The sequence below is a fragment of the Gorilla gorilla genome, chromosome 2, assembly GCF_029281585.2.
Source record: "Gorilla gorilla gorilla isolate KB3781 chromosome 2, NHGRI_mGorGor1-v2.1_pri, whole genome shotgun sequence".
Taxonomy (NCBI): Eukaryota; Metazoa; Chordata; class Mammalia; order Primates; family Hominidae; genus Gorilla; species Gorilla gorilla.
The window spans coordinates 200,387,100-200,413,960 of NC_086017.1; the positions used below are offsets into that span (position 1 = coordinate 200,387,100).

Sequence of the window (26,861 nt, forward strand, 5' to 3'; positions counted from 1 at the left end):
TGCGGCAAAACACTTTCAAAGCAAGCCACATACTATATGCATGCAAACGTACAACTCTTTCTATCCTGGGCATTTCTCGAAATATCTGTTACATACCCCTCAAAATTGATGAAGGATTTCTCTCATCTCCCTCAAACAAACAGGAAACACTTTAAAATCTCATTTTTAAACAGAACAACTCAGAAATATAGACTAATGAAAAATAAAAGCAGCTGGAGTCAGATCACTCTGCTCTGAGGAATGGGCATTTTTGTTTTATTTTGAGTTGTGTATTTTTTTTTTTTTTTACAGTAAAGATCATGGGTCTACTCTTGTCCAACCGATTTGCCCATGAACTGCAAAATGGATATCATGGGGGCCATGAACATGATTTGGACATCGACCCTATTCTTGATCAGCTCACAGTTCATTTGATGATGTAACATTAGTATATAGAATAATTTCCTATTGATGAAGTTATCACAAATGTTTTAAGACAGGCTCAGCAAGTTGAATGGTTTGGTTGGAGCTGTGAGGGGTTGTGGTTTTGGATGTTGGAAATGCATGCTAGAATTCCATTCAAAAAGTTGTGTATCTGGCTGCGAAAGTGTTTCTGAATTTGGTAGGCAACTGGAAGCCACTTTAGTTTTCTGAGCTGGTTGGAGTGGCACTATGGAGCAAGGTAGAGAGTAGATTAGTTTAGGTGAAGAGAGACCACACATAATAAAGTGAACTCTATAATGATTATCTTTGTGTATGCTTACTGGGAAAGCAAACAATTGGTTGGCATAAATGCTTCTTTTCCTCATTGTCCTATGGAGCAAGGTAGAGAGTAGATTAGTTTAGGTGAAGAGAGACCACACATAACAAAGTGAACTCTATAATGATTATCTTTGTGTATGCTTACTGGGAAAGCAAACAATTGGTTGGCATAAATGCTTCTTTTCCTCATTGTCCTGTATAGCCATAGGATACCATGGGATTATCAGGGGATGTGGAATCAAGAGACCTAAAATCTAGTGCCTGATCTAGCACCTACCACTTAATGTCTTTAGACCTCACTTTCCTCACCTGTAAAACAGAGATATAAAACTATCTTGTGAGCTCATGGTAAGAACTAGACATAATGTATGTAGATGTCTTAGCGCATTGCCTGGAACATTTAGGCCTCGCTCTTAAGACAGATGACACATCTTAAATATGCAGGTTATCATTTCCATGTAAAAATAATACATGCTCATTACAGAAAGTAAGAATTTTTAAAAGAAGAAAAACAGTTGTGTCAATAGTGTTAAAGTTCTATTGTGTCTTTTTCAATCCTGTTATATGCTTCCCACTCAGGTTTAGTGCCAGGGTAATGAAATGGAAAGAAAGCAGGCTTAATGTTATCCTTCTTAAGATTTTACTCTTCCTCTTGCCAGATTTGCTTTGCTGTTTGTAGGAAGAAGAACCAGAGCTAGACCAGATAAGCTCCAGATCCCTGCCTCTGGCTTTTCACTTCCATCACTGAAGACATATTCCTGGTCCGGACCTAGAATCTGAGCACGGTTGGGAGTAGGCAACTTCTGCCAGCAATGCCAATAAATGTCCCCTTTGTTAACCAGCCCTCAGATATCCTCAACATTCCTACTTTACCAGTAGAGCTCATGGCTCTTGACCGGAAATCCAGGTCAGAGTTCTATCTCTGGGTCAGAAATATCTGGTTGTAAATCCTGGCTCTCACTAGCTCTGTGCCTTTAGAATTTTCATAATTCCTTTCTAATTTTCAGGTATCAACAATTTATGAAGAACAATGAGATAATGGATGATAAAATGTTTGTGTGCTGGGCGCGGTGGCTCATGCCCGTAATCCCAGCACTTTGGGAGGCTGAGGCAGGCGGATCATGAGGTCGGGAGATCGAGACTATCCTGGCTAACACAGTGTAACCCTGTCTCTACTAAAAATACAAAAAAAATTAGCCAGACGTGGTGTCACACGCCTGTAGTCCCAGCTACTCAAGAGGCTGAGGCAGGAGAATCACTTGAACCTGGGAGGGAGAGGTTGCAGTGAGCCAAGATCGTGCCACTGCACTCCAGCCTGGGTGACAGAGTGAGACTCCGTCTCAAAAAAAAAAAAAAAAAAAAAAAAAGTTTGTGTTCTGTAAGACACTTTCCAGCTAGCAAATATTGAATGCCTAGTAGGCACTGTTAGAGGCTTCACATTTTAAATTATATTTAACACTTTATAGTATGTTTTTGAGAAAAATACAACTAATTCCACTTAACAGAAAATTAAGGTGCAGCAAGATTGGTAAACCTGCTACTCAGTGAAGTGGCAACCATCATTGAATCTGTTGAAGATAAACGTTATATTTCATATAATGTTTTCCTCCTTTTTTTTCTTCTTCTGCCGTTATCACCATTACCACCCAATCTTTGATTTTATCCTCTTTTGTGTTTGCCTCTAGTCTTCTTAATGACACCCAGCAGGAGGCTGACAGATAGCAAGGCCCAGCCCCACTCTTGGCCTGGAGACCAAGGAGGGCATCCAGCTTAGCCACGGGTTCCATTCACCTCTGAACACGCTATGCCTCTTCATTCTCTAGTTTTGCATCTGGCAATTAGAGACAAATTTTTTCAGTTAATTAAACCACACCCTACTGACTCCTCAGTGACTCCTCACTAGCTTCCATGTTAGGATTAGACTGCTCTGGACCATGTACTTTTCTGTTTAATCACAGCACCCTCCCCTGCAACCTCTACCAATTTCTGTAGATTTCTTCTGGACTGTCTGACTTCACCCTGCTTGCTCACATGTAGCTCAACTGGACATAAATACAATCACCACAAACATACAAATTGTGGCACATAGCACATACACAATTTTTCTTATGTGGATCTTTGTTCTTATGATTTCCTGTCTTCAATGTACTTAATGCTATTTTCTCATCAAAAGCCTTATATCCATCAAACCCCAGCTAAAAGGCCCCGTAGTTTATAAAATCATTAGGCTGCTCTGAGTTTATGGAAGGCTTGTTTTATATCTTTCGAGGTCCTTGCATGCACTTGGTACAAAGTCAAAGATCAGTAAAGACGTATTGAATGAATGAAGCCTTTTTTGATACCTTTAACTATGAGAGATTGTTCCTTCTTCTGAATCCTCATCGCAATTGTATCCGGAGCAATTTCCCTGGACTCATGGAGGATTTCTATGAAGGATTTACTTAAAATGTTCCCACTTAAATTAATTATTCATTATTGAGGGAGTTATACCCTAAAAGGTTTGAAGGATGGATCAGGGTGTGAGGCTCCGTGTACAGAATATGACAATGCCAGTGTCTGCCAAAGTATGACTCTAGCAATGACAACATTTCATGTCATCCTCATCAGTGGAAAGAAAGTTATCACTTTTAATCCTAGGATGACATTTGTTTCTTTCTGACAGACATGGACTCCAAATAGGCCATTTAGATACTCACAACTTAAAGTAGCATCCAGTTTCTTCTCCTTTGTTCAAAAGTTATTTATTGTCAACTTCATTGGATTAGCTTTCCATTTAAATGGCATCTGAGAAAACACAGCTTTTTCTAATAGCTTGTTGCATTTTCCTTACAATAAATGGCCTGAGAAAGAGGATATTTTTATCATTTGCCCATGACCCCAATAATAGTATGTTCCTAGTTTCCCTGTCAATAGAAGTTTCGAAAAAACAAATTAGAAAAAGAGCAGCTAAAGTCAGGAATGTTGGTAGCAGCAAGAAATGGCAGCCTGATGGTGATGGAGGAGACAGCTGACATAAGAACCAATAAACTTAGCAGTCAAGAATCTTTTAGAGCTTTAGGCAAATAGTCTGACTCTTCATATACAACAGCTGGCTTTCATAAAGGGAAGCAGTATAGGAAAGTATTATAAGGGTTTTGAGTATTAATTTGGGTAACATTTAGATTTCAGTCTATATTTGGTGAATTTAAGGAGTCAAGGACACAGGACATAAATGATGAATAATAACTCCCTTCTAGGTCTTAAAATCTGGGTTTTTTTTTGATAACTTTATTAAGTAATTAAAAATAGCTATTTTTAGTATAAGAAAATAAGTATGTAAGTTTGAGAATGACTTTCATCCAAATTAATTCACTGAGGAAAAATACTTCTCTGTGTTATTTAAGTGAAACCCAAAGGTTGGTAATCCTCTGCTCTGATGGGTCAAACATGTTAGGTTTGTGTAGAGTTGGAGTGTCCTCTAGACACTATCCAATCCAGTGCCTTCTTTATTTTATAAGGAGGGAATTGGCACATCCAGAAAAGTGCCCAGTCTAAACCACAAAGAAAGTGACTATAAATGCAAGGATTTGAACCACATTTTTTTTTGACTACCAGTCCAGGGAGCTTACTACCATAACATGTAACACTCTAAAAATGGAATAATATGACATTCAAATTGACAGGCATCCTAACTTGGTCTGTAAACTCATTCATTCACCTTCATTAAACAAAAATTCATTAAGTGGTTTCTATGTACCTGGCACTGTAAGCAGCCATGTTTATTTCAGCATAAATATTTACTGCACAAACACACATATATTCCAACATCGTGAGTCAAGAAATCTTAGGTTGGACCTTTGGTTTGGAAACTTTGTCTTCCTCTCTTCAGCCATGAACGTGACCACCTCTAGGACAAGCACATTTAAAGTTTGCCAAGCAGATAAACATCTCTTTTAAGGACTTTCAGTTTGGGAGATTCCGTGACCATTTTTGGTAACCCTTTTTATAATTATTCACTCTCACTTGATCTAAATTCTGCTCTTGATTTAACCTCAAGTCTTTTCTTCTGCAGGTTAAGATCACTTTTTTTCACCTTTTAGGAGAGGAACGTTCAGGTCTTAGTATCCTTCTGAGAATTTCTCATATTCACTAAGTTATCCCTTGGGTTAACTCTTGTTTTTTTTTTTTTTTTTTTGTCTAACCAGCATAACACAAATTATTCTGGTCTTTCAGCATAGATCTTAATTTACTGGGGGTAGAAGAAGATCTTACCAATGATCTAGTTTTAACTACCTGATATTACAGATGGATCCCCGGAGCCCGGAGAAGTAAAATGTTCAAGTTACCCAGTTGAATAGTGGCAGATCCATCCTTTGAACCCAGGCCTTCTAATTCTCACTCAAGGTTTTCACAATGGCACCACAATGCCCCTGAATCTTTTTTTTTATGAACATTGCCGATCTGCTTTATTTATTACTTACCTCTGCCTCAAGTAATATAACCCATACAATTTCTTGGTTACCCTTGCCAGTAAGTGGTTAATCTCACTGAGCTAAAGGCCCTGGAAACTTCTGGGAGGGAGCCAGGTGAGCAAAGAGAGCAGATAAAGGCAGCACCTGCCGATGGGTTTGGAACAGCCTGGGGACATGGAGAGAATGTAAACACATTCTGCAAATCTTATTGTCTGACTCTGTGCCAGCGTCTTTTGGGTTCTTGTCATGGAAAATATTTCCTCTGAGGTCATTCAATGAGCAAAGGAGCATTGAATACCCTCCAGGGTGCCAACTCTGTCCCTGCTTTTGTCCAGATTAAATAAGCAAGAGACTAACATTTCATGGGCCTAGAAGGCTGCCTTTCAACAATACATGCTCTAAGGTAGGGGGAAAGGAGACATTAAGAAAATAGATCATGTTGTTCTGAGTTGCTCTCTCCCCCTCGCCCGCCCGCCTCCTCCCACTCACAGCCTCCCTCTGTTTGCTCACCCATACTTACAAGCACACGCCCTGCGTTTAGAGCAAGAGTTAATGTCTGTGCTTCCTCATAAATCTCGGTTTGGTGCCTCGAGCTATGTTTTTAATTCTGTGGTGGAGCTTTGAGACTTAAGATGAGTAGAAAGGAGGGGCAGCTGATGGAGGTAATAATGAAAGCTGCCATCTCTCCTTCTAGGGAGCTAGGTGTCCTCATTCAGTTTTGCTAACAGGTAGGTTAGTGCCTTAACAGAGACTCTTTGGAGGCCAGGGTAGAAGGAGAGTGAGAAGTCCAGGGAGAGGAAGCCAGCTATGTTGCCCTATGCAAGAGGACATGTGGCTTCTCTCTGAAGAAAGAAGAATGCACGGAATGAGTATATTAACTCAGACTGAGGACTGACTGGCATATTTTCTAGCTCAGCTAAAAACAACTTAGAGGAGAGGAGTCTTTCCTGTCAAAAATAATTTATTCTCTTACAAAGTTGGTTATCAAAGAATGTGTTTCCTTCTTCCAACCTGCAGCTGCTTTTTGTGTTGTTAAGCCATATTTGTTTTTCATGACTGTGTGCTTTGCCGCTGGTATGAGCAGTTTCTACTGTATAAAACTCACCCCTTCAGCATGTCTTTGCTTTTTCTGTGTGTAGAAAGCAAAACTTCTATTGGTCTGCTATGATGATTTAAAGTAGTAATTGCTCTGGTCTTCTATCCTGCCAACAACGGTGTTTGAGTAGAACTCTGAATCTGAGTCACTGAGTGAAACATGTAATTAACATGACTAAAGTAAGAACTGTGATCTTTGAAAACTCTAGTCTCAGTTACATATCTATAAAATCAAAGAATTGGAAACTGACCTCTCCAAAAGGCCTTCCAACTCAGGTAGTTTAGGATCCTAAACATCCATGACTATTACAAACCTTCTTCCACCAAGTCCTTATGGGACCCTTCCCCTGCCTCTGCCTCTTTCTGGGAGGCTTTGGAACTTACTAGAAGTAAAGAGTACATTGTCCTTCTTACTTCCACTACTGTGGGAATGGAGGCCAGATCCAGCTGGTTTCCTTGAGGATAGAAAGTGGGAATAATTGAAATAAGTGATCCTCTATTTCTGAAATGAGACCTGCAAGTTTCTATTTGTGCTTTTTGAGGTCTGGGAACAGATTGATAGTAAAATCGGCTCATAGATTGTCAGATCATGGGCTTACAGAGTTCAGGCACTGAGCCTTATTCCTTTCTCTATACCCTGCATAGAGAATGTGCTAAGAAAAGGGTGGAATTGAAAATGGAGAACTTTGGAATGTTTTAGAGGATCGGCTCTGAGGTGATTTAAAAGATTACTTTTAACCCATCAGAAAATATAATTAAGAAGTTAGGCTTATTCAGACTGAAGAAAAGAGAATTGAAGAGCTTATTTAAGCTATCTGAATGGAAGTTTTTCCGATGGCTTTAGATTCAAGTAGAAATCTTACATATGAAAACATTGATGGGAAGCAGAAGCTGACACATAAGAAGCATCCTTGGACCCGGATACAGGTGGAAGAAGAGGTATCAACAGGTGAAGACAAGCATAAAACATCCCAATACTTCCTCTGTGCTAGAGATTTGCTTCTCTGGTTTTGTTTATGTCCAGTGATTCTGGTGTTTTTCCTTTCCCTGCCCCTTTTTTAAAATTACATTTCACTAGTGGTTCTTGACTTGATGATATGATTAAGTCTGGTCATATTCTTTAACTTATTTCCTGTAACTACATCTATGTCTTCAAAAGTAGCTCAAAGTTACTATACGGGTTAAATAAAATAAAAAATATAAGATCTCTAACAGTACAGAGTGGGTAGTATGGTACATAGTAGACACTCAATATATGCTAGTGGGACAGTGCCTTACAGAAACAAAACTTTTTATTGTCCATTATCCTCCTGTTTTTCACAAAATTATTGTGACCCAAAGATCAGAAAGGTGGTGTGAAATGCCCAAAGACACAAGCTAGTGAAAGTCATGATTTATACCGAGTATAATTTCAGAAAGAAAACTTCCAAATATTTATTTACTTGATAATTTGATGTTGGCAACCTTTACTTAGGACTTTAATTAACCCATCATAGCAGCTCAGTGAGAAAGACCAGGCTTCTTCTTCTTTTTTTTTTTTTGAGACACAGTCTCGCTCTGTTGCCCAGGCTGAAGTGCAGTGGCATGATCCTGGCTCACTGCAACCGCTGCGTCCTGGGTTGAAGCGATTCTCCTGCCTTGGCCTCCTAAGTAGCTGGGATTACAGGCTCCCACCACCACACCCGGCTAATTTTTGTATTTTTAGTAGAGATGGGAGTTTCACCAAGTTGACCAGGCTGGTCTCAAACTCCTGACCTCAGGTGATCCACCCACCTCGGCCTCCCAAAGTGCTGGGATTACAGGCGTGAGTCACCGCACCTGGCCAAAGACCCAATCTTCTTACCCTGACAACTTAACTTGTTTGTAATTGTCTCCTTCACATCCAATGCTTCCTTATTTTCCTATAGTCTCAAAATTGCTCATATTGAGTATATTTAAGAATGCATAGTTTGTTTTGAGACAGAGGTTTTCTTCTGATAACTGACTGGGATCCGTAGGCAGGCTTTTTTCACCCATGAATGACGACAGCCTCCTCAGAGCAATTCTTTTAACTGTGTCTATTGGAAATAAGGCTATGTTATGCAACAGCAGGGCTTTAGCTTTGAATATATTTTGTAGCCTTAGCCCAGAATGGTGAAAAGACCCCTGAATGAGGTCTCAGGAAACCAGGACTCTTGCCAGTTCATCCCTGTCTTGTAGTGATGCTTTGGGAAAGTTCTGGTACTTTCTGAGTCTCAGTTTTTTCCATCCACAGAAAGGAAGCACTGGGCTATAGCTTCCAAGAGCCCTTCTAGCTCTGACATTCTACAGTTTATAAACCTTATCTGCATTTCCACTGAGAAATAGCTGATTTGTGCTTTTCCATGTTTGTAAAATGTTGTGGTAGGGTCCTGAAAGCCTCTTGGAATGATAGGATAGTACTCGCTGTGACCTTTGCAGTAGAGGACTTGTTCTGCTCAGTGGGGCTAATTAGATGCTTCTGAACTAGAGAATTCATACCCCAAGACTGCTTATGGATGTTGTATGTCCACAACCAGATGATCGTTACTGGCATCATGACCATAGCTGCCTACACTATTCACATAGCATGACTGAGGTCATGGAATATCTCGATATAGAGATTCTAAAGAACAGATGAGGAAGTCCTGTTTTTTTCTAAATATGGGAAGACATATTCAGAAGATTCAGAAAGAGAAATGATTCAGATTCAGATTCAGAAAGAAATTCAGAAAGAGAAATAAGCTTGCCCATAGTCACGCAATGTTAAGTGTCAAAACCGAGACTGTATCACAGGACTCCCGGACATCCAGCTCACTGAACTTTTACTCCACTCTGTCGCCTCCCAGGATTTCTTTCATGTGAGTACCTTACTATTAAATAAAGTATTTCTGGTCATAAAGGCATCTGCAGTCTCCACGATTGTTCTAATGGTGTTTGACAAAAGAGAAGATGATCATCTTTCATAGCACTGTGATACTAACAGCTTTGCTGGATGGCCTGAGAAGCCCCAACCTTGGAGTGATAACTTAGCTTCAGATTAATCTTCCTAGTTTTCACCTCTGGAGCTCAGGAAAGAAGGTTGGCTGAACTTGTATATTTGGAAGTATACTATATCTCTGAGAAAGGTCCTTTTTATAGTCACATTGACTGGTTATTTAGAAATAGGGTCCCTCTTGAATTTCATGCTCAAACTTCATTTGAGGTTTCCCTAAGGTAAAAGAATATAATGTGTACTTATTAGGCAAGCTCTCTTGGCAGATTTTCATCCCCTTTGGATAAAAGCAAAATTGCACCCAGCACATAAATTGACATATGAAGCAGTAAATAATTCCATTGTGCAAGTTGTTTTAATGGACTCAATCCAGAATGCTCCATTTACCAGCACTCATAGAATATTCATTGAGTTTAGAGTTTACTGTCAGGCCAGAAAAAAAAGTGCTGGGGGATAATAAATGCCGTATACTAGCTGAGAAGGAGAGGGAGAAAGAAAACTTTAGAGGTATATTTTTCTTCTATTTTTCTATTCTTCTCAATATTTTTCTTTCCTCTGTCTTGTTTTTCCTATATTCTTTTTTTTTTTTCATTTTTCTTCTTGGGCAAAGGATTAAGTACAAAAAAAAGTTGGGTGTCAGTTTTCAAATATAATCATCAAAAATCTGAGAACTGGCCAGCAGAATGTTTCAGGGACTTTTTTTACTTTCCTTTTGTGAGAAAAGTTCAGGTATTAACCAGTTGGGGAGCGGAGTGTTATATGCATATTTGTGAAATTGTGCTTATACAATCTCCACATGGATAAACATTCAGAAACCATAACAGCATTCCCAAAGGAATCCTTCCTTAATGCAGGAAGTGACAGTTTTGTGAAGGCACCACAATTAAGCTCTGGTTTTTCATTCCAGAAATCCCAGGATTTAATTTTTAGACAAAATGAGACATCCGTGAAGTTCCATAGGGCTGTTTAGAATTACAGGCAACTTAGTTTCCAAGCTTGTCGAATGCAGGGCACCTGAGTTTGGCTTAACCTCTGGGCATCTCTTTGCATTCAGAGATACCTAAAACCAAAAATCATAAATTCTGATGGACACAGGCAAAAGAGGCCTCAGAAACACGGTTTTGTTATTCAATGTGGCCACACTCCTCTACCATGAGTTCTCTCCCTGTTCTCTCAAGCTTACTTTCTCTTGCTCTGCACTTAGGTTTACCAAATGACCAGGCCTGGGCTATGCCAGAGTGGCTTCCTCCCACATCTTGTGGATTAAGACTGTGAACTTAACAGGAAGGGGCAGGCACAGTCTTTCTACAAGCTTTGACATGTTTGTTGCTGCAATTTCACTGAATGGAATGCGTGCAGAGAATAGAGGACAATGAGATTCAGAATCTGAAGTCTCAGAGCATTTTGAATTGGTCAGCATCCCCCTCAAAAATCGTGTATGTTCTACCATTTAAGAAGTCCCATGTCTTTTCTCAGTCAGTTATTGCTTCTGTGGAAACTGTTATTGTCATGGCAGCTCCTTTCTTCTTGAAACTGTCTCCCACCTGAACTGTTCTGTTACTGGTCACCTCTTTGATACCTCCTCTCTTTTTCTTTTAATTCTTACCATCAGAATCTTGGTGTGACATTAATATCCGTATTTCCAGCTCTGGCCACTGTTCTGAGTGTCAGACTCACATTTCCAAGTAGGTGTTTCCCATATAGAATTCCTCCAAACACCTTGAATTTCCTATTTTTAAAACCAAATTCACCTTTTTCTTCTCACCCCCTAAAATCTTTTGAACAGTTTAACTAGTTGGGAGTTAATATGAAGGCTGACTGATGTATTACATTCTATTTTTTTTGTTTTTGGAAATGGAAATGACTAATCTAATGGAAAACGCCTTTCTTGTAGGAGACAAGGAGAAGGCCTTAGGATCTACTGGGGGAGTCCGGAGGAGCAGTCTCTTCTGTCCCGCTGGAACCCATGGTCCACTGAAGTTCCTTATGCTACTTTCACTGAGCATCCTATGAAATACACCAGTGAGAAATTCCTTGAAATTTGCAAGGTAGGAGGCATCTTGGGTATTACTCTCAGATTAGCTTTGTTGCTGGAGCTATGTGCTTCTAGGGACGTGTACTCCTAAACAAAACAAAACAAAATAAAATAAAATAAAATAAAACCAGCAATTTATATAGACAAAAACGGTAATAGGTTTATAATTTATTTTAGTAAAGAGTCAAACTGTTTTTATATGTAAATATACATTATATTTATATATAGCATGCTGCTTTCCCCTTGCTAATTGCATGCATTGCCTACATGGTATATATACTTTCCCACATATAATCACATTCTAATTATTTTATTCAGGGAAGTGTGGAATAGTATAAAGCATAGTTCGATGCGGCTCTATGGTCATGCTCGATTAAGTCACTTATTTTTCTGAGACTTGGTAGTCTCACGTCTAAAATGAAGATAATGAGCACTGCCTTTCCTCCCAACCTCACTGGACCATTATAAGGTTAAATAGAATGATGTGTGTATAAATACTCCATGAAGTGTAAAGCTATTCACAATTTCTTTGTCTTTAAATTTCATCTCATCAAGCAGATATTAGACTTATTTCTAAAGGGAACAGTTTTCTATTATTCTCTCACCTCCCCCAGGGATCTAAAGCAGAACGGGGGCATTCTAAGTAGTCAAGAAGGAAAACAGCTGGAGCTGAAAATGTAGTGAAAGATCAAACTTTATATTTTCAATAAAACCAAATATACATGAGTGTGCTTATAGACCTAGAAATTCTTACCTTCTCCGTCATTTTTATGTTTACTTTTATATTCTGTCATTCATTTCAGAATATTACAATTCTTTATTTGCTATGAATTCAAAACTTCACAATCTGCATGTAAAGACTTTCTGTGGTTGATGGCATATATTACGTTTCTTGCATTAAACATACCTATTCATGCAAGTGTAAATATATATGTATGTGTGTGAAAATATTTTAACTTGATAGGTCCTGGGGATTTTAAAAAGAATTTGAGGCAACATATATTTGATTACAGGCTAGATGGAGTCTTCATTCCCCCATAATACATAGATGAAATGACCTTGAATCACATTATTCTCCCATGAAAAGTCAATGTTCCTCTCAAGAATTATGCAAATGTCCTCAGGGATTTGTAGTGTCCTGGTTTCCCTCAGGCTCCAAGCTGTTATTGACACTAAACTAGCTTGGTATATGGATCATGTTGCCACTCTTTATGGGACACTCCTATTTCAAATTTCTCAACCCAAGCCTCAACATCAGCCCCTAGCCTGACTCTTTACCACTGAAAGCCAACAAAACAAAACAACCAATAAGAACAACCTAACACCTATTTGAAGGCAAGAATATGAGAACAGACTCACGGAGGGCTTCAGGGGGACAGAGTGGGAGTTTGCATCATGCTCTTGCCCTGAACTTCAAATGCAATATCAGACTTCTCTGTTTCTAGAAGTTCTTATTAATAATAACACATTAATACATTGTTCCAGAATCTTCAAACTCTGTTTCAAAAATTATTGTTAACAATGCAGAACACTTTATGTTTCTTTCTTTCTTTCTTTTTTTTTTTTTTTTTTTAAGACGGAGTCTTGCTCTGTCGCCCAGGCTGGAGTGCAGTGGCACAATCTTGGCTCACTGCAAGCTCCGCCTCCCGGGTTCACGCCATTCTCCTGCCTCAGCCTCCCGAGTAGCTGGGACGACAGGCGCCGGAAAACATCTGTTAATCCAAGATAAAGAGCTTAATAACCTATTTTCCCAAAGACATTTTCCTGCTTTAAAGGACATCTGGTTCCGACCATTAAAATAATATATATTTTTGAATTAGTAGTAATTGTACTTTATTGTAAATCAAAATAAATACTAACTGCCTTAGTTGGTACATCCATCATTTCCTGGGCCAAGTCTTCTCTTATTCCTCATACCTTGTGCATTAGATGGTTATTCCCTGAATGCCCTTTGCAGGAGGAAGTTCAGCGTGAGGAATTAAAGAACAAGTTTTATAAACTGCAGATAAATAACACTGTCACATTCTAACATCTGATTGTGCTTTATCTTATTCTGTTATATATAAATACAATCAAATAATGCAAAAATAAAGATGAAAAGTAAAATATCAAAGAGGGTATGGAATATTATTTTCCAAATACCCACAAATGGAATTAATAGACTAGAGCATTGGATTTTGCCCTAGCCTTCCCAGTAGCAAAGGCTGAATAGGAAATTGATGTTCATGTAGCTCTTGCTGGATGGAAGTAAGAATAACAGGTGGGAAGCACATGCACACACAGGAACATGATAGACGGTGAGTTGGCTGGTTGACTTTTAGCCAATCAAACTACTTCACGGATCTGTTAAGTGTATTTCCTTTAAGGCTTTTCTCCTTAAATTATTATTCCAAAACTTTTTCTCTTTTTTTTTTCCTTTAGCAATAGTCTGGCACTTTCATTTGCCAAGCCATTTCTTATTCAAAGGCCACCCAAAGTCCCAGCTCTCTAGGAAAACAAATGATCTCCATCTGGAATGTGAGAGGATGAGTACTTTGATCCAGGTTTTTGTGTCTTATTTTCTCTTTTGTTGTTGGTTTTTATGTCACAATATTATTTATGTTTAGGACATTTTCCAAGATTGGCTTTGATTAAGACCCAGTTATATCAATGTAAAAGAATAAATAAGAAGAAAGATAATTTGGGGGATCTAGAATTTTTTTATGTTAATATTTTGGCAAAAACATGAGATTTTAAAAGGGTTTAATAAGCTGGTTTTTCCATCTCTCTGATGAATGAAATAGGAAAAAAGTAGAATATGGGGAAAATGCATAACTAAGTCAAAAACTGAAGCAATTTAATTCAGTTTAAGAAAACTATTGTCTCACAGGGAGGGAATAACATAGAGCAGAGTTATGCAGTCAACACTTTTAAGTTATTTACAATCTAATGGAACAAATTATTATTTTAAAATACATGAAAATATTCAAACTTATTCTTACCCAGAGTCATTTCTTCTACTGTATCTAGAATCTCTTTATTCAAGAGATTTTCTAACACCAACAAAATGCAGGTATTATGATTGTTGCTGAGGATACCAACAGAAATGAGACAAGGTTCTTGCCTTTGTGGAAGGCAGTGCTTAACAGGGGAGGCAGATAAAAATGCAAATATTTTCAAGAGTTCTAATTAACTGAAACTGGAGTTTGGATCAAGCAAAAACGAGTAGAGGTACATAAGAGTATGCAGAAGGTTCTTAGATAAAGAGTAATTTGGTTTAACTGGAGTTTAATGTTACATAGTCCTCACTGTAATTATAATGGCTTAGATAATAGATATAAGAGCCTGAACTAAGTTCGGAGCAGTAGGAAGGGAGAGAAGATGAGGAGATTTTGAGTTATTCAGGAGAGAGAATTAATGAAAGCAAGTAACTGACAGGATATTGAAGATGATGAAGAAGTCAAAGATGACAAGGTTTCAGGATTGGGTAGATGGTGATTCCATTAATTTGATTGAAGAAAACTGGAAAAAGTAGGTTTGGGGACTCAGCTTACGACATGTTGAATTCGAAACATGTTGCGTTTCTATAGAACTTGGGGTAGGGTTGGTTGTCAGGCAGTTAGAAATTTAGGTCTGAAGCTCAGTACAGAAAGCTGAACTGGTGATATAGGTTTGAGATTACACAACATTGGGCCAAAGCTGAGTAGTCATGGGGCTGGTCGGTCAGGATGGTACCCAAAGAAAGAGAATTAATGGATATAATTACATTCAAATTAAAGTTTACGCTATGTCTAAGTCTGTTAACATTTATTGATAAAATTGCTGTAAATGTAAATGTAAATGTAAAATTGCTGTAAATTTGACAATGCTATGTCAAAATACACTATTCCCATCTCACTAACTCTATACCACTTCCACATCTGGCAAATATGGTGGTCAAGTGGCCTTTTCCCAGACAGTCTTGCTTATCTCCCTGCTTCACCAAACTTTTCCAATCTGTTCATATATATACTTTGTGTTACTCATATAAAACAATGTGAAAATATAAAATAAAATAGTAGCTTTTTGGCACTGCTTTTAATATTATGAGACATAAAAAGTATCTAGTATACTATTATATAATTATACTTTATATCTATTGATTACAATTTGAATACTATTTTCATGTAATTCAACTAATAAAACTCCTGTAAGATAAGGATAGGTGTCTTTGTTTTAAAAATGAGAACACTTGAGCCATGTGTGGTGGTGGCCTATGCCTGTAATCCCAGTGACTCAGGAGGCTAAGGTGGGAGGATTGCTTGAGGCCGGAAGTTCAAGACCAGCCTAGGCAACAGAGTAAGACCATGTCTTTAATAAAAACTTAATAAAATAAATTAATGAGACATGGTGGCATGTACCAGTATTCCCATTCCAGTTACCTATAATCCCAGCTACTTGGAAGGCTAAGGCAGGAGGACTGCTTAAGCCCAGGAGTTCGAGTCTGCAGTGCAAGTCTGCAGTGAGCTGTGATTATACCACTGCACTCCAACCTAGATGACAGAGCAAGATTTTGTCTCTTTAAAAAAAAATGAGGACAGTTATTCAGAGGGATTAAGTGACTGAAATCATATAATAATAGTTCTATGTTATACTCAGTTTCCTAATATTCAGGGAAGTGGGTATAAGCCTGAAAGAATTTGTGTGTGTGTGTGTGTGTGTGTGTGTGTGTGTGTGTAAGGGGGGGTGAGAAAGAGAGAGACTGTGTGTACATTTGTATTAATTGATGTGATATGGTATAATATTGTATCTCAAAACCTGGCTCAATTATCCTCAATTATTTCATCCACTTTGTATTTGCAACTTATAGCCTTACCTTTTCTTTTTTAACCATCGCTTTGCTGGGTTCCTAGAGTATGCAGAGAGTACTGCTGGGAAGGATGAGTACTGAACCCAGAACTGATGAATAGCAGTGAATGCATTATGAGTGCCCTACAACCATCATGATCTACAGACCAACCATTTGTACTCTTCTTGTATTTCTATCCGTCTTTTCAAGGGGATCATGCAAATGAACCAATGTTTTAGCAATTAAATTTAACTTTATGCTCTTAGCCCTTTGTTTGCCTTTTACAACAATTCAACAAATATTCATTGAGTACTTACCTGGCAGTGACCATTACATGATGAGCAATATTCTGGATTACCAAGAAGAATAAAACTGATTTTTGCCCTACAGATACTTATGGCATAGGGGGAGAAGGCAGGAAAGACTTTCACAAATTTTAATTTACAGTACTAAGATTGTAAATAGGGGGAGCCCAAAAGTGGGAACAGATAAGTCCAAAAGTTAACAAGTCTGATGACATTTGATATGAAACTCAAGGTATGGGTGATTTAAGCACCAAAGAAGGTGGGAAAAGACATTTTAATTAGAGGAAACATGCTTAAAAGCTGCAAATTACGAAGGTATACAAAATGTTCTCTGATAAAGACTAATTCAGTTTAGCTAAGTTTAAAGTGCACTTGTGTATGTGTGCATATATCTGCATGTGTTCAGAGAGGAGGGTTGGGGGATGGGATAGGATGAGGATGGAAATTGCTATGGGTAGAAACCTCTCTTGTGCAAGAAAAAAGAAGCTACTGCCTCTTCTTATTTGTCTCTATGCACTTGAATTTATAGTCACAGGGGCTCTATGAGGATAATTCCAGGAAAAATGTGCAAGGATGATATATACAGTCTGTCCGGCAGTGTGACTTCTCAAGTGATTTCAAGTACTGGGTATTGGACGGGCGTGCCCTCTATGACAGGAGACTTCCTTCCATACACAGGGAGGCTGAAACCTGTAGCCTGCAGGCTCGGAAAACCAGCTCAACTGAGGAATGTGGGCCTACAGGCATGAAACCTGGTCTCTTTGGTCTCTTTACCCAGTGTAAACAGGAAGCCAGTGATGGTTGTAATAAGGAAAACTGAGACTCCAGGCAATGAACTGTTGGCAGACAGCACCTAAAGCAAACCTGTGGACCAGGCACTCGGCTGGTAAATAATTGGTGGAAAGTCAAGAATAATATGACGTCCCCCCTGTCCCCACCACGCACACTGCTGCTATACTTTATCCTAACCAACACAGAGCCCCTGTGTAACTAGAGTTGTTAAAACCTGACCCTCTGTATTTGGGACTGAAATAAAAGAGAGAGCCAGAGGTGGGTGCATAAAAGCTTTTAGGGAAAAGTATGTGGCTGGTGGCATTCATATCAGATGACACAGCGTTCCTGTCACATAGATTTAGTTCAGGTGCTTGAAATGCTCAAGAGCCAGCTTGGGGACTTGGCCTTTTGTCTACCTCTCCTTCAATGCACTGCTTGTCACCCTGCTTGTCTCTTTGTAACCATGCCCTCCCCTGGCTTTGAAGGGGCTCCTAGAAATGACTGGAAATGAAGTCCATCTGACTCCAGTGAAATGCCAAATTCATTGAGTATGAAATAGTGCCAACTTTTACTTTCTAGCACTTTGATTTTGAGTCTACAGAGGATTCTTAAGGAAAGGAGTTTATGATGAAGCCAGAGGAAGCATTCAATAATCCAACTGGACAAGATTTACTGATCTATGAAAAGGCATCCTGATAATCCAGAGTGTTGCAATAGAATTGTTGAGATGAATTATACTTTGATTTTTAAGAGATCATGGTTTGGTAATGATGATGAGGATGATGTCAGTGATGATTAAGCAGTTATTATTTATTGATTCCTGGCAACAAGCTTCCTTTATGGCCTTTGCAATGTAACTCCAAATTTCAGGCTCATCTCATTCTGCTTTCCTAATCCTTTATATAATATGTGAGCACACAAGTGCATGTATGTGCACACCTCCATTCACAGTGTGTATACAAACACTTTGTTTCACTTAATCTTTACAACTACCTGATAAGTTTGATACTATTAATATTCTTATTTTATGGCAAAGGAACTATAAAATTCAGAGAGGTTGGATAACTTGCCCAAAGTCATACAGCTATGTGAGTATCATAGTTCCAACTTAAGACCAGCTCTGCCTGATCCTATACTTCCTTTAGTTCAGTGGTTCTCAAGAGAGGGTGATTTTTCCCATGGGGGACATATGACAGTGTCCCAGTGTCCCAATGAGATATTATTGGTTGTCGTATCAAATGTATACTTACAAAGGTATATAAAATGTTCTCCCATAAAGACTAATTCAGTTTAGCTAAGTTTAAAGTGCACTTGTGTGTGTGCACATATCTGTGTGTGTTCAGAGAGGAGGGTTGAGGGATGGGATAGGATGAGGATGGAAATTACTATGGGTAGAAACCTCTCTTGTGCAAGAAAAAAGAAGCTACTGCCTCTTCTTATTTGTCTCTACACACTTGAATTTATAGTCACAGGGTCTCTATGAGGCTAATTCCAGGAAAAAATATGCAAGGATGATATATACAGTCTGTCCAGCAGCGTGACTTCTCAAGTGATTTCAAGTACCGGGTATTGGACGGGCGTGCCCTCTATGACAGGAGACTTCCTTCCATACACAGGGAGGTATCTGTCTGGTATCTGGTGGGTGGAGGATAGGGAGGCTGCTTAACATCCTAACATGCAGAAGACATTCTCTGCCATAGCAAAAGATTCTCTGGCCTAAAATAGCAATAGTCCCAAGGTGAAGAAACTTTGGTTTAGCTGTACAGACAGCCACATTTGTGACTCTACTTCATAGAAAACCAGATGAAATATTTGAGTGGAGGTAGAGGTATAGGAAAAACATAAGAGAAAAAAAGGTCAACTTTTCCCTTGAGTTTGTGGGAAGGCATTGTGGAAGATACAGGATTTAAGCTTGGTTTTGAGAGATGTGTTGGAGAGTCGGCACTATAGATCTTTTTGGATTAAATCATTGATTGCCAGAGCTGAAGTTTCCTAGGCAAGTGATTTTCATTTAAAAAGAAGCAAAATCTTACTTGGAACTCAAATACATAAAACTGATGATAAAAATAGAGCAGCTCTGATGTGATTGAAGAGACTAAAATAAGTTACCTGCTTGGCTTTTGGCTTTTTGTTGACATCCTCTCCTCAAAGCCTCAGGTACCTGCTGTCCCAACATTATTCACGTAGCACTTCCTTTCTTTTCCAAAGAATTTAGATTTGGATGATAAATTATATGTACCCACCCAATCTGTGAAGAGATCTAGTGTTCTAAAGAACATGGTTTAAAAATTAATGAATGTAATATTTTCTCCCTTTTGCAAATGAGGAACATGAATTCTTCCCTAAATATCAGAATTTTAAAACTAAATTTTCTAAAAATTAGAATTTTATAATTCCTGCTCATAACAGCAATGTTATAAAGAGAGGACTTCAGGAGTTAAGTCAGGAGACCTGAGTCCAAGCCCTTGCTCAATCATTTACTAGTTATTTGGTATTGGGTAGATCCCTGTAACATTTAGATCCTCAGTTTACCTACCAGATCCCCTCTACATTGCCCACAATGCCTAGTATCTTATCCAACAAGAGTTTCCTGAATTTAATTCCTACTCTCTGTCCCATATCCTATCATGTTTAGGCTATTAACTTCACTTTATGAATATCATTCTTGACTTCTGGGTCTGTGATTATTATTATGAAAAATTTATAGACATGGACTTTTTATCTGTATATTTCTTCATGGTCCCAGATTCTATATCCAGTTGCCTATTGAAAATCTCTAAGAGGATTTCTGGTGAGATAACTCAAACCACATGTCTGCAACAAAATCCTCCATCCCTGTATCTTACCATTTCCAATCTGTACCTCTCCTAGGCTTTCTCAACTCAATAATAATATCGCTATCTACCCAGTTGCTCAGGCCAAAAATCTGGGTGTCATTTTTTTCCTTCTGTTTTCTTCATCCCTAAATTCAATCACACCAACAAATTCTTTGGCTCGACCCCCCTGCCCCCCAAATCCCTAATTTAACCAGTTCTGATGGTCTCCACTGCTACACTGTCCAAGCCACCATCGTATCTTGCCTGGACTCCTGAAGTGAATTCCAAACTCATCTTGTCTTCCTGCTTCTATTCTTAGCCCTAAGAGCATTCTATTTTTGACTCCACACAGTAGCTAGGATTATTATTATTTGTAAAATAACAGCATACAACATTGAACTCCTTCCTAAAATCACATCAATCCAAAGCCCTTAATATGGCCCTGAAGACTCTTCATGCCTAGTGCTTCAACCTCTTTCCTTCGATCCCTAGACTTCTGTCTAACAGGCGTCTTCTGTGTCCCTTGAAGAAGCTAAATTCATGCCTCCCTTACAGCTTTTGCAGGTGCTGTGTTTTCTCCTTGGAATTTCTTCTTCACATAACTAGCTCTTTTTCATTTTGTGGGTCTCAGTTGAAGTTTTACCTCCTCAGAAAGACTTGCCCTGAATACAGTATGTGAAGTAACTCTAACTTTCATTACTTTTTATCCCTTTACCACATTCTATTTTCCTTCTAGAATTTATCACCCTCAAAATTTTTATGAATATTTTTTGTCTGCAATCACGAGAATGTGAGCTCCATGACAGCGGGTTTTTTTTGCCTGTCTGTTCAACTTAAAATGTCCCTGGAACTTGTTGTAGGCGCTTCATCAGTATTTCTTAAGTAATTTCAGATGCCCTTTCATCTATTAGTGACAAAGAGAGTTAGTTTACAGTACTAATACCGATGCAAATTATTTGTATACTAACAAAATAATAAAGCAGCTAAAACTAAAATGGTACTTGGTAGACTTATGTGGATGATAAACAAACTGAAAAAATCACATATTATTTCTGACATTAAGAAGCAAAATTGGGCCTGAGGAAAGTTAGTCTTAATGGAGTTAAGCACAGTTATTAACTGAATTAACTTAATAGAGATAAATTTAACCATTTATGTTTAAGAAGTAAGAATAACTGCAGCCCCAGGAGAGTAGTCAACTTCTGTGAAGACTGGCTGGGGAGATGAGTATCTCTCAACTTAATCTACAGTAACTAACTTTGTGCCTTCTTTTTTTCTTCTTCAGTTGTCTGGGTTCATGTCTAAGCTTGTTCCAGCTATCCAGAATGCCCACAAGAATTCAACTGGATCTGGAAGAGGAAAGAAACTGATGGTGTTAACTGAACCCATTTTGATTGAGACCTACACAGGGCTGATGTCATTCATTGGAAACCGCAACAAACTTGGCTATTCCCTTGCCCGTGGGAGTATTGGTTTTTGAGAGTCTTTTTGGTACCATAAGTATATCATCCATAGATATGTCACTTTGAAAATTCCAGTTTGACCCACCCTATTTTTGGACTGAAACAATTAATTATTTTTAAATGACGCTTTATGATTTAGAAATTTAGTATTTCCGAAAATTTAAAAGCTTGATTGGACTGATAGATACACACTTTAGACCTCATACAAGAATAATCAAATTTTCTTAAAACTAGAAAATAAATGCCGCTGAGCCTATCAAATACTGTTATCAGATGAGTGCCTGATCATCAACTCAGGAAAGAAGACTCTAAGTCCTGTTGCTTCAGCTCTCTAAATGTAGGCTATTTTTTTTTTTTTTTAAGGTCTTGGTCTTCAGCCCTCTTATCCTGATTTATTCTCTCATTGGGATCTCACTGTCTCTAGTATTTTAGCTACCACTTGATAAGGATGACTTCCAAATTTATATTCCCATTCCCAATATTTATTCCAAGACTAAGTTTTGCATTTCTGACTGCTAATCATCTATATATCAGTGTCCCAGTGGCCTCTTAATTGAGCATTATCAAAATCCTGGATTTCTCTGTGGTATTTATATGGTCCCCGTTATCCATCCCGGAAGTCTGTCAATTTTGATTTCTCTAAATTCCTTGCCATGACATCCTATATATGATCACATCTCTATATGGCTTAGCATTGTATTCCGATGCCCAGATGTCAAACTTGAAGCTCATTCTCTTATCAAAATTGTTCATGTATTCCTCCTTTCCATTCTTATAGCTGTATTATTAGATCAGATTTTTAATTCTGCTCAACCAATTATTACCACAGCCTGTTAAATGGAATCCCTACTCCAAGGCTGACTGTTTCAATCTATCCTACACTTGGTTTCTAGCTCATTTACTTATGCCATCTTTTGTTCAAATACATATTTTTTAATAACAGATCTTTTTCTTCTAAAGAAATCTTTTGTAGAAGCAGCATATACGAAGCAGATAAAAGTAGGATCAATGCGGTTGGAGTGAAGATGAGAATGCCACAGGCATCTTTCTTTCTAGGCCTCAGAGGTGCTGCATATGGAATGTCCATGGATCGCAGAGGGTTTTGAAGACCATGTTTTCAAAAACACTGTCTTAACACTCTATTGTCATTGCTCTTTTCCCTCTTATTTCCTCTTTGTCTCTTCCCGACTTAGATCTAATTTTCAACAACCCAGGAAATTATCTCATATGTTTGCATCTCTCAAGTTTCTTTTCTTTTTTCTTTCAGAGTCTTATTTTATCTAAATTTATTTAGAAAAAAAAGCTTTGAATGTTGACTACATAGACATTACTACAATAAGCTTTTTGCCTTTCCCAAGACTCAAAATTGACACATCTTTGTTGATGTTTAAGTTGAAATTCCAGCCAACTTTTTTTTGACTTTTATGTGAAGTTTTAAGTCTTTTCTTTGAAAAGCTTGCTTCCTCAATTTCGAAGATTTGTCCTCTGATATATTTATAAACATCAATTTAATGCAGACATTCAAACCCTAAACCTTGAATAACTCTTATTTTATTTTGTCTTTGTTTACTTCCGTTAATTTTTTTTTCTTTCCCTCTCTTCCGCCTTTACAGCACCCACTTTTTCTTCCCCCCATGATGGCAAATATTGTTATAGTCCCCAAGGCAGGGAACTTCTATTCAGACTGTAAAAGGAAATGTTGAAATCCATAGCTGTCCTGTCAACAGTAGTGGAATGAAAAGTCGTTGGATTGTTTTGGCACTGGTTCTGAAGCAGGCATAATTGGCAAATTATTATAATACTGCTGCCCGAAAATCCCCATTTGCCTCAAGATAGTGGCATTTATTGGCAGAAGCCTCTGAAATGTCCAGCACATTCTTTTGAGTTACCATTTAAGGATCAGCCTGACAATCGACTTCTCTCTGCACATTTGTCCCCTTTGTAACCTAAGCCAGACTGTTCCCAAATGACCTTCTAAAGGACACAGTGCACCATCATCAATGGAAACAGTTCAGAAAGGATGACAGGAGGGAGATGTTTCTTAGTTCTGAGAGCCAGTCTGTAACAATGGGATAAGCATTTAATGGAATCAAAGCTGTTTTGCATAAAGAGTGAACTCAGAGACGACAAGAGGGTCTTTATGAATTCCCTTCACATTTTGTAAAAACTGTCATATATAGGCTATCCCCTTAATTGATAAATGGGATCTAGAAAGCAGTATTATGACCAAAGGGTGAGAAGATTTAGGAATTTGGATAGCAGTTCAAGATAAGAAAGAACTTCTTATAGTTATAAATTTTCAATGATGGAATGGGTTGCTTCTTTAAACAGTGAGCCCACCATCACTTGGTATGTTCAAGGAAAGACTAGATAAAGTCGATATTGTGAGAGGAATTGCCGTATGATACCATTTGGAGAAATGATTGACATAATCTTTTAAGGCCGGTGACCCTATCATTTTCCAAATAATTGTTGCTAGTACTTAGTTAATTAGACCCATTTTTTTCTTGGGAAAGAGTTGGATCAATCATGGGAGACCCTGAAAAATTTCCTTAACTTTCCTAAGGTTTAATTTCCTCTTCTGCGAAATGGAGACAATTATATTACTTTTGCTTATTTCATAAAGATCTTGTGAGGATTCAATGAAATGAGGTTAAATTCTTTTATTAAACAGAAAGTTTTGAGTATTTGCCTAGAGAGTGATGTGACTTTTGCAGCAGAAGGTGGGAAAACATCCAAGGGAACTAAATTTCCTCCAAAAATTGTTTCTTCATTACTATCGACCTACTGATTATGGTTTTCTCATTTTACACTTGGTGCTCTTACTTGGGATCTTTGTCCTTAAGCTCAACAGGGAGCCACAACCCAGGGGACCTATGTGTACACTTGGAGTTTTTATCAGACTATCATTTGAACTTACCACTACAGTTTAGCAAATGGCATGATGAGTTTGATTGATAATAGGAGTAGACACAAGATACATTAAGTAGAGTACAAAGCATTTCATAACCAAAATGTCATGGTTGGAGGTCTTCATTATTTGGTCTTTATCTCATTCAGGAATTTCCACTTGAAAAATCTCTGATAAGCTTTATTTCAGAAACTGCTTGAACAGCTCCACTGACAAATGCCTCACTATCTTCTGATATGTCGTAGGTAGTTCTGAGGGTGAGAAAGTTCAAAGCAGATAGATGTTTTAACACAACAGGAGGACTTTTAAACAATCACCAGGACTCACTCCTCGGTGGTCAATTGGGCCTGTTTGGAGGCCTGACCTTTGGTCATCTTAAGGTCATCTAAGGCAGAAAAGAGAAGCTCACTTATGAGTTGGCACTTTTGAATCATTTGCTCTGAGGTCCATTTTTTATTCAGCCTTTGTTTAAACCTTCTTAGGAAGCCAGTTTATAGAGTTCTGGGGATAAGAAGGCAGAAAAACCATGTCAATTCCGTGATTTTATTTCAGAGAAAATGAAGCAAAGGCCTAGAAACTAGAAAGACATTTCTCAAAAAGAAGATGGTGAACTTTTGGAAATACTGAGATTAGACTACATTTTCCAATTTCTATCCCTAGCCCACTGCTCTTTCCAATATAATATCTGTATTCCATGGGAAAGACATGCCATCTGAATTGATGTATCGTAGTTGTTGAGATAATTTTGAAGTGAGAAAACAATAGGGCACAGTCGTTTGGGAAGAATTTCCAGAAATTGCCATCATTTTCTTAAAGGCTAAGGACACTTATAGAGCTCTCCGATTTCCTATCTGATAAAAAAAAAGCCCAAACAAAGCTGCGGAAGCTGGCAGAGCCAGCAGATATTTTGTAAGGCAGCTTCACCTCTGCTGGCATTTTGTGGGGCAGGAGAGGGGGAGGGCAAAGGTATTAAATTTAGGCTTAAAAGCTCCTCAGAAATTCTTTACACACAAGAGACCAAGTTGGAGAAAAGAAGATGACTTGTGCCAAGGGGAAGAAAGAGAGAGACTAATGCCTGTGGTTTTCAAAGGTTAACAACAACATAAAAAAGCCAAGGTATTTGCACAGGGATGAATGCTCATTGGCTCTTGGCCAACAATTATACAAGGGCTTGTGCCCACATCCTGTAGCTGTGGTTTAGGGACGCTGCTCATGAGTGACTTCTTATGCTTAGTGGCAGGAAACTTTAGTCACTGATGTGTAAACTCACCTTTGGTCTGCACCTCCCACAACGTGCTCCGAAAGCAGTTAGGGGACTAGGCCTCTTGATTTCCTTGTAGATACCAGTTCCCCAGAAGCTAAGGAAAAATTCTGTTTGAGGCCTTGGAGTTACTGAGAGTCGACCAATACTTGTCTTATTCTACCTGATTTTGGCAACTGCTTAGGGTAATTCTGTATCCACAAAAAGGAATTATGGTATCCTCTGCTAAACCCTCTCTTTAGCCTCAAAGCCCAAGACCAAAAAAAAAATGAGCCATATTTCATTGCAGGCCTGCAGCCAATGTGAAATATAAGGAATAAAGTCATGAGACTGCTTCTCAACCTAGACCTTGTATCTCGTGTGCTATTTTATATTCGATTTTAAAAAGCTCTTAGTAAATATCTCAGTCCCCTTTTCAGTGAAGCCAAATGGAATTTGCAAGCCCAGTTTAATTAACTCCTATGTTTTTAAGGTAGATATTACAGATCATGATATATTGTGGATGCGTTGAGATCAAGTGTTCTGAACCACCGACTTGTCTGTCGTGTCCTGCCCATAATGCTTACCCCGTGCATCTCAGAAATTCCTTTTCCTTTCTTTAATATTGTCTGAGCACTCTTCACGGAATATGAGATTAGAAAGGATCTTAAAGGTCCTGTAGTTTAGCCTCCTTTGGTTGAGGTTGCAGGAATGCCCTCAACCAGAGCATGCACAGCAGATGGAAAATCAGCTTCTGTGTGAACATTCCAAGAGCCCAGAACTCCTTGCTTTCTAAAGCAGTTAATTCCACTACTGAGCAACAGCAACAAGTAGAAGGCTTTTCTGGACATTGCCCCAAACCTCTCTCCTTGGAAATGTATAGATTTGATGCTAGATATTCCTTTGAAGGTATCCCAAATAAATTAATTTCCTAGTTCACATATTCACACTTTCTATAAAGGCAGGTGCTCTCCTAAAAGGTAGTGATAGTAGTTTTATTTTTGTATTTAGAGACAAAACTCCAGTGACCACAATCATTTTTAAATATGATGCATTATCCAGAGTCCTTATCGAGCTTGTCTCTTCTTTGTAGACTATTCTGTTTGGTTAACACTTCTTTTAAAATATTATATTCAACACTTGTCTTGTCAGTTCATATACAGATTAATCAGTGCAAATTAGAATGGAGTTGTTCTTTATTTGCCACTATACTATTAATAAAATCCAGGTT

General features: G+C 38.3%; 1 protein-coding gene across 1 annotated transcript in view; it reads left to right on the forward strand.

The window, feature by feature from the left end:
• TPRG1 (tumor protein p63 regulated 1) overlaps positions 1-26,479 on the forward strand; it is a 154,611-nt gene extending 128,132 nt beyond the window's left edge. Inside the window, exons 5-6 of the mRNA XM_019024886.4 lie at positions 11,174-11,327; positions 21,302-26,479. Coding sequence (XP_018880431.1) covers positions 11,174-11,327; positions 21,302-21,496 — 349 coding nt within the window. The 3' untranslated portion in view covers positions 21,497-26,479. The remainder of the gene's footprint in view (positions 1-11,173; positions 11,328-21,301) is intronic.
• The last annotated feature ends 382 nt before the right edge of the window (positions 26,480-26,861 follow it).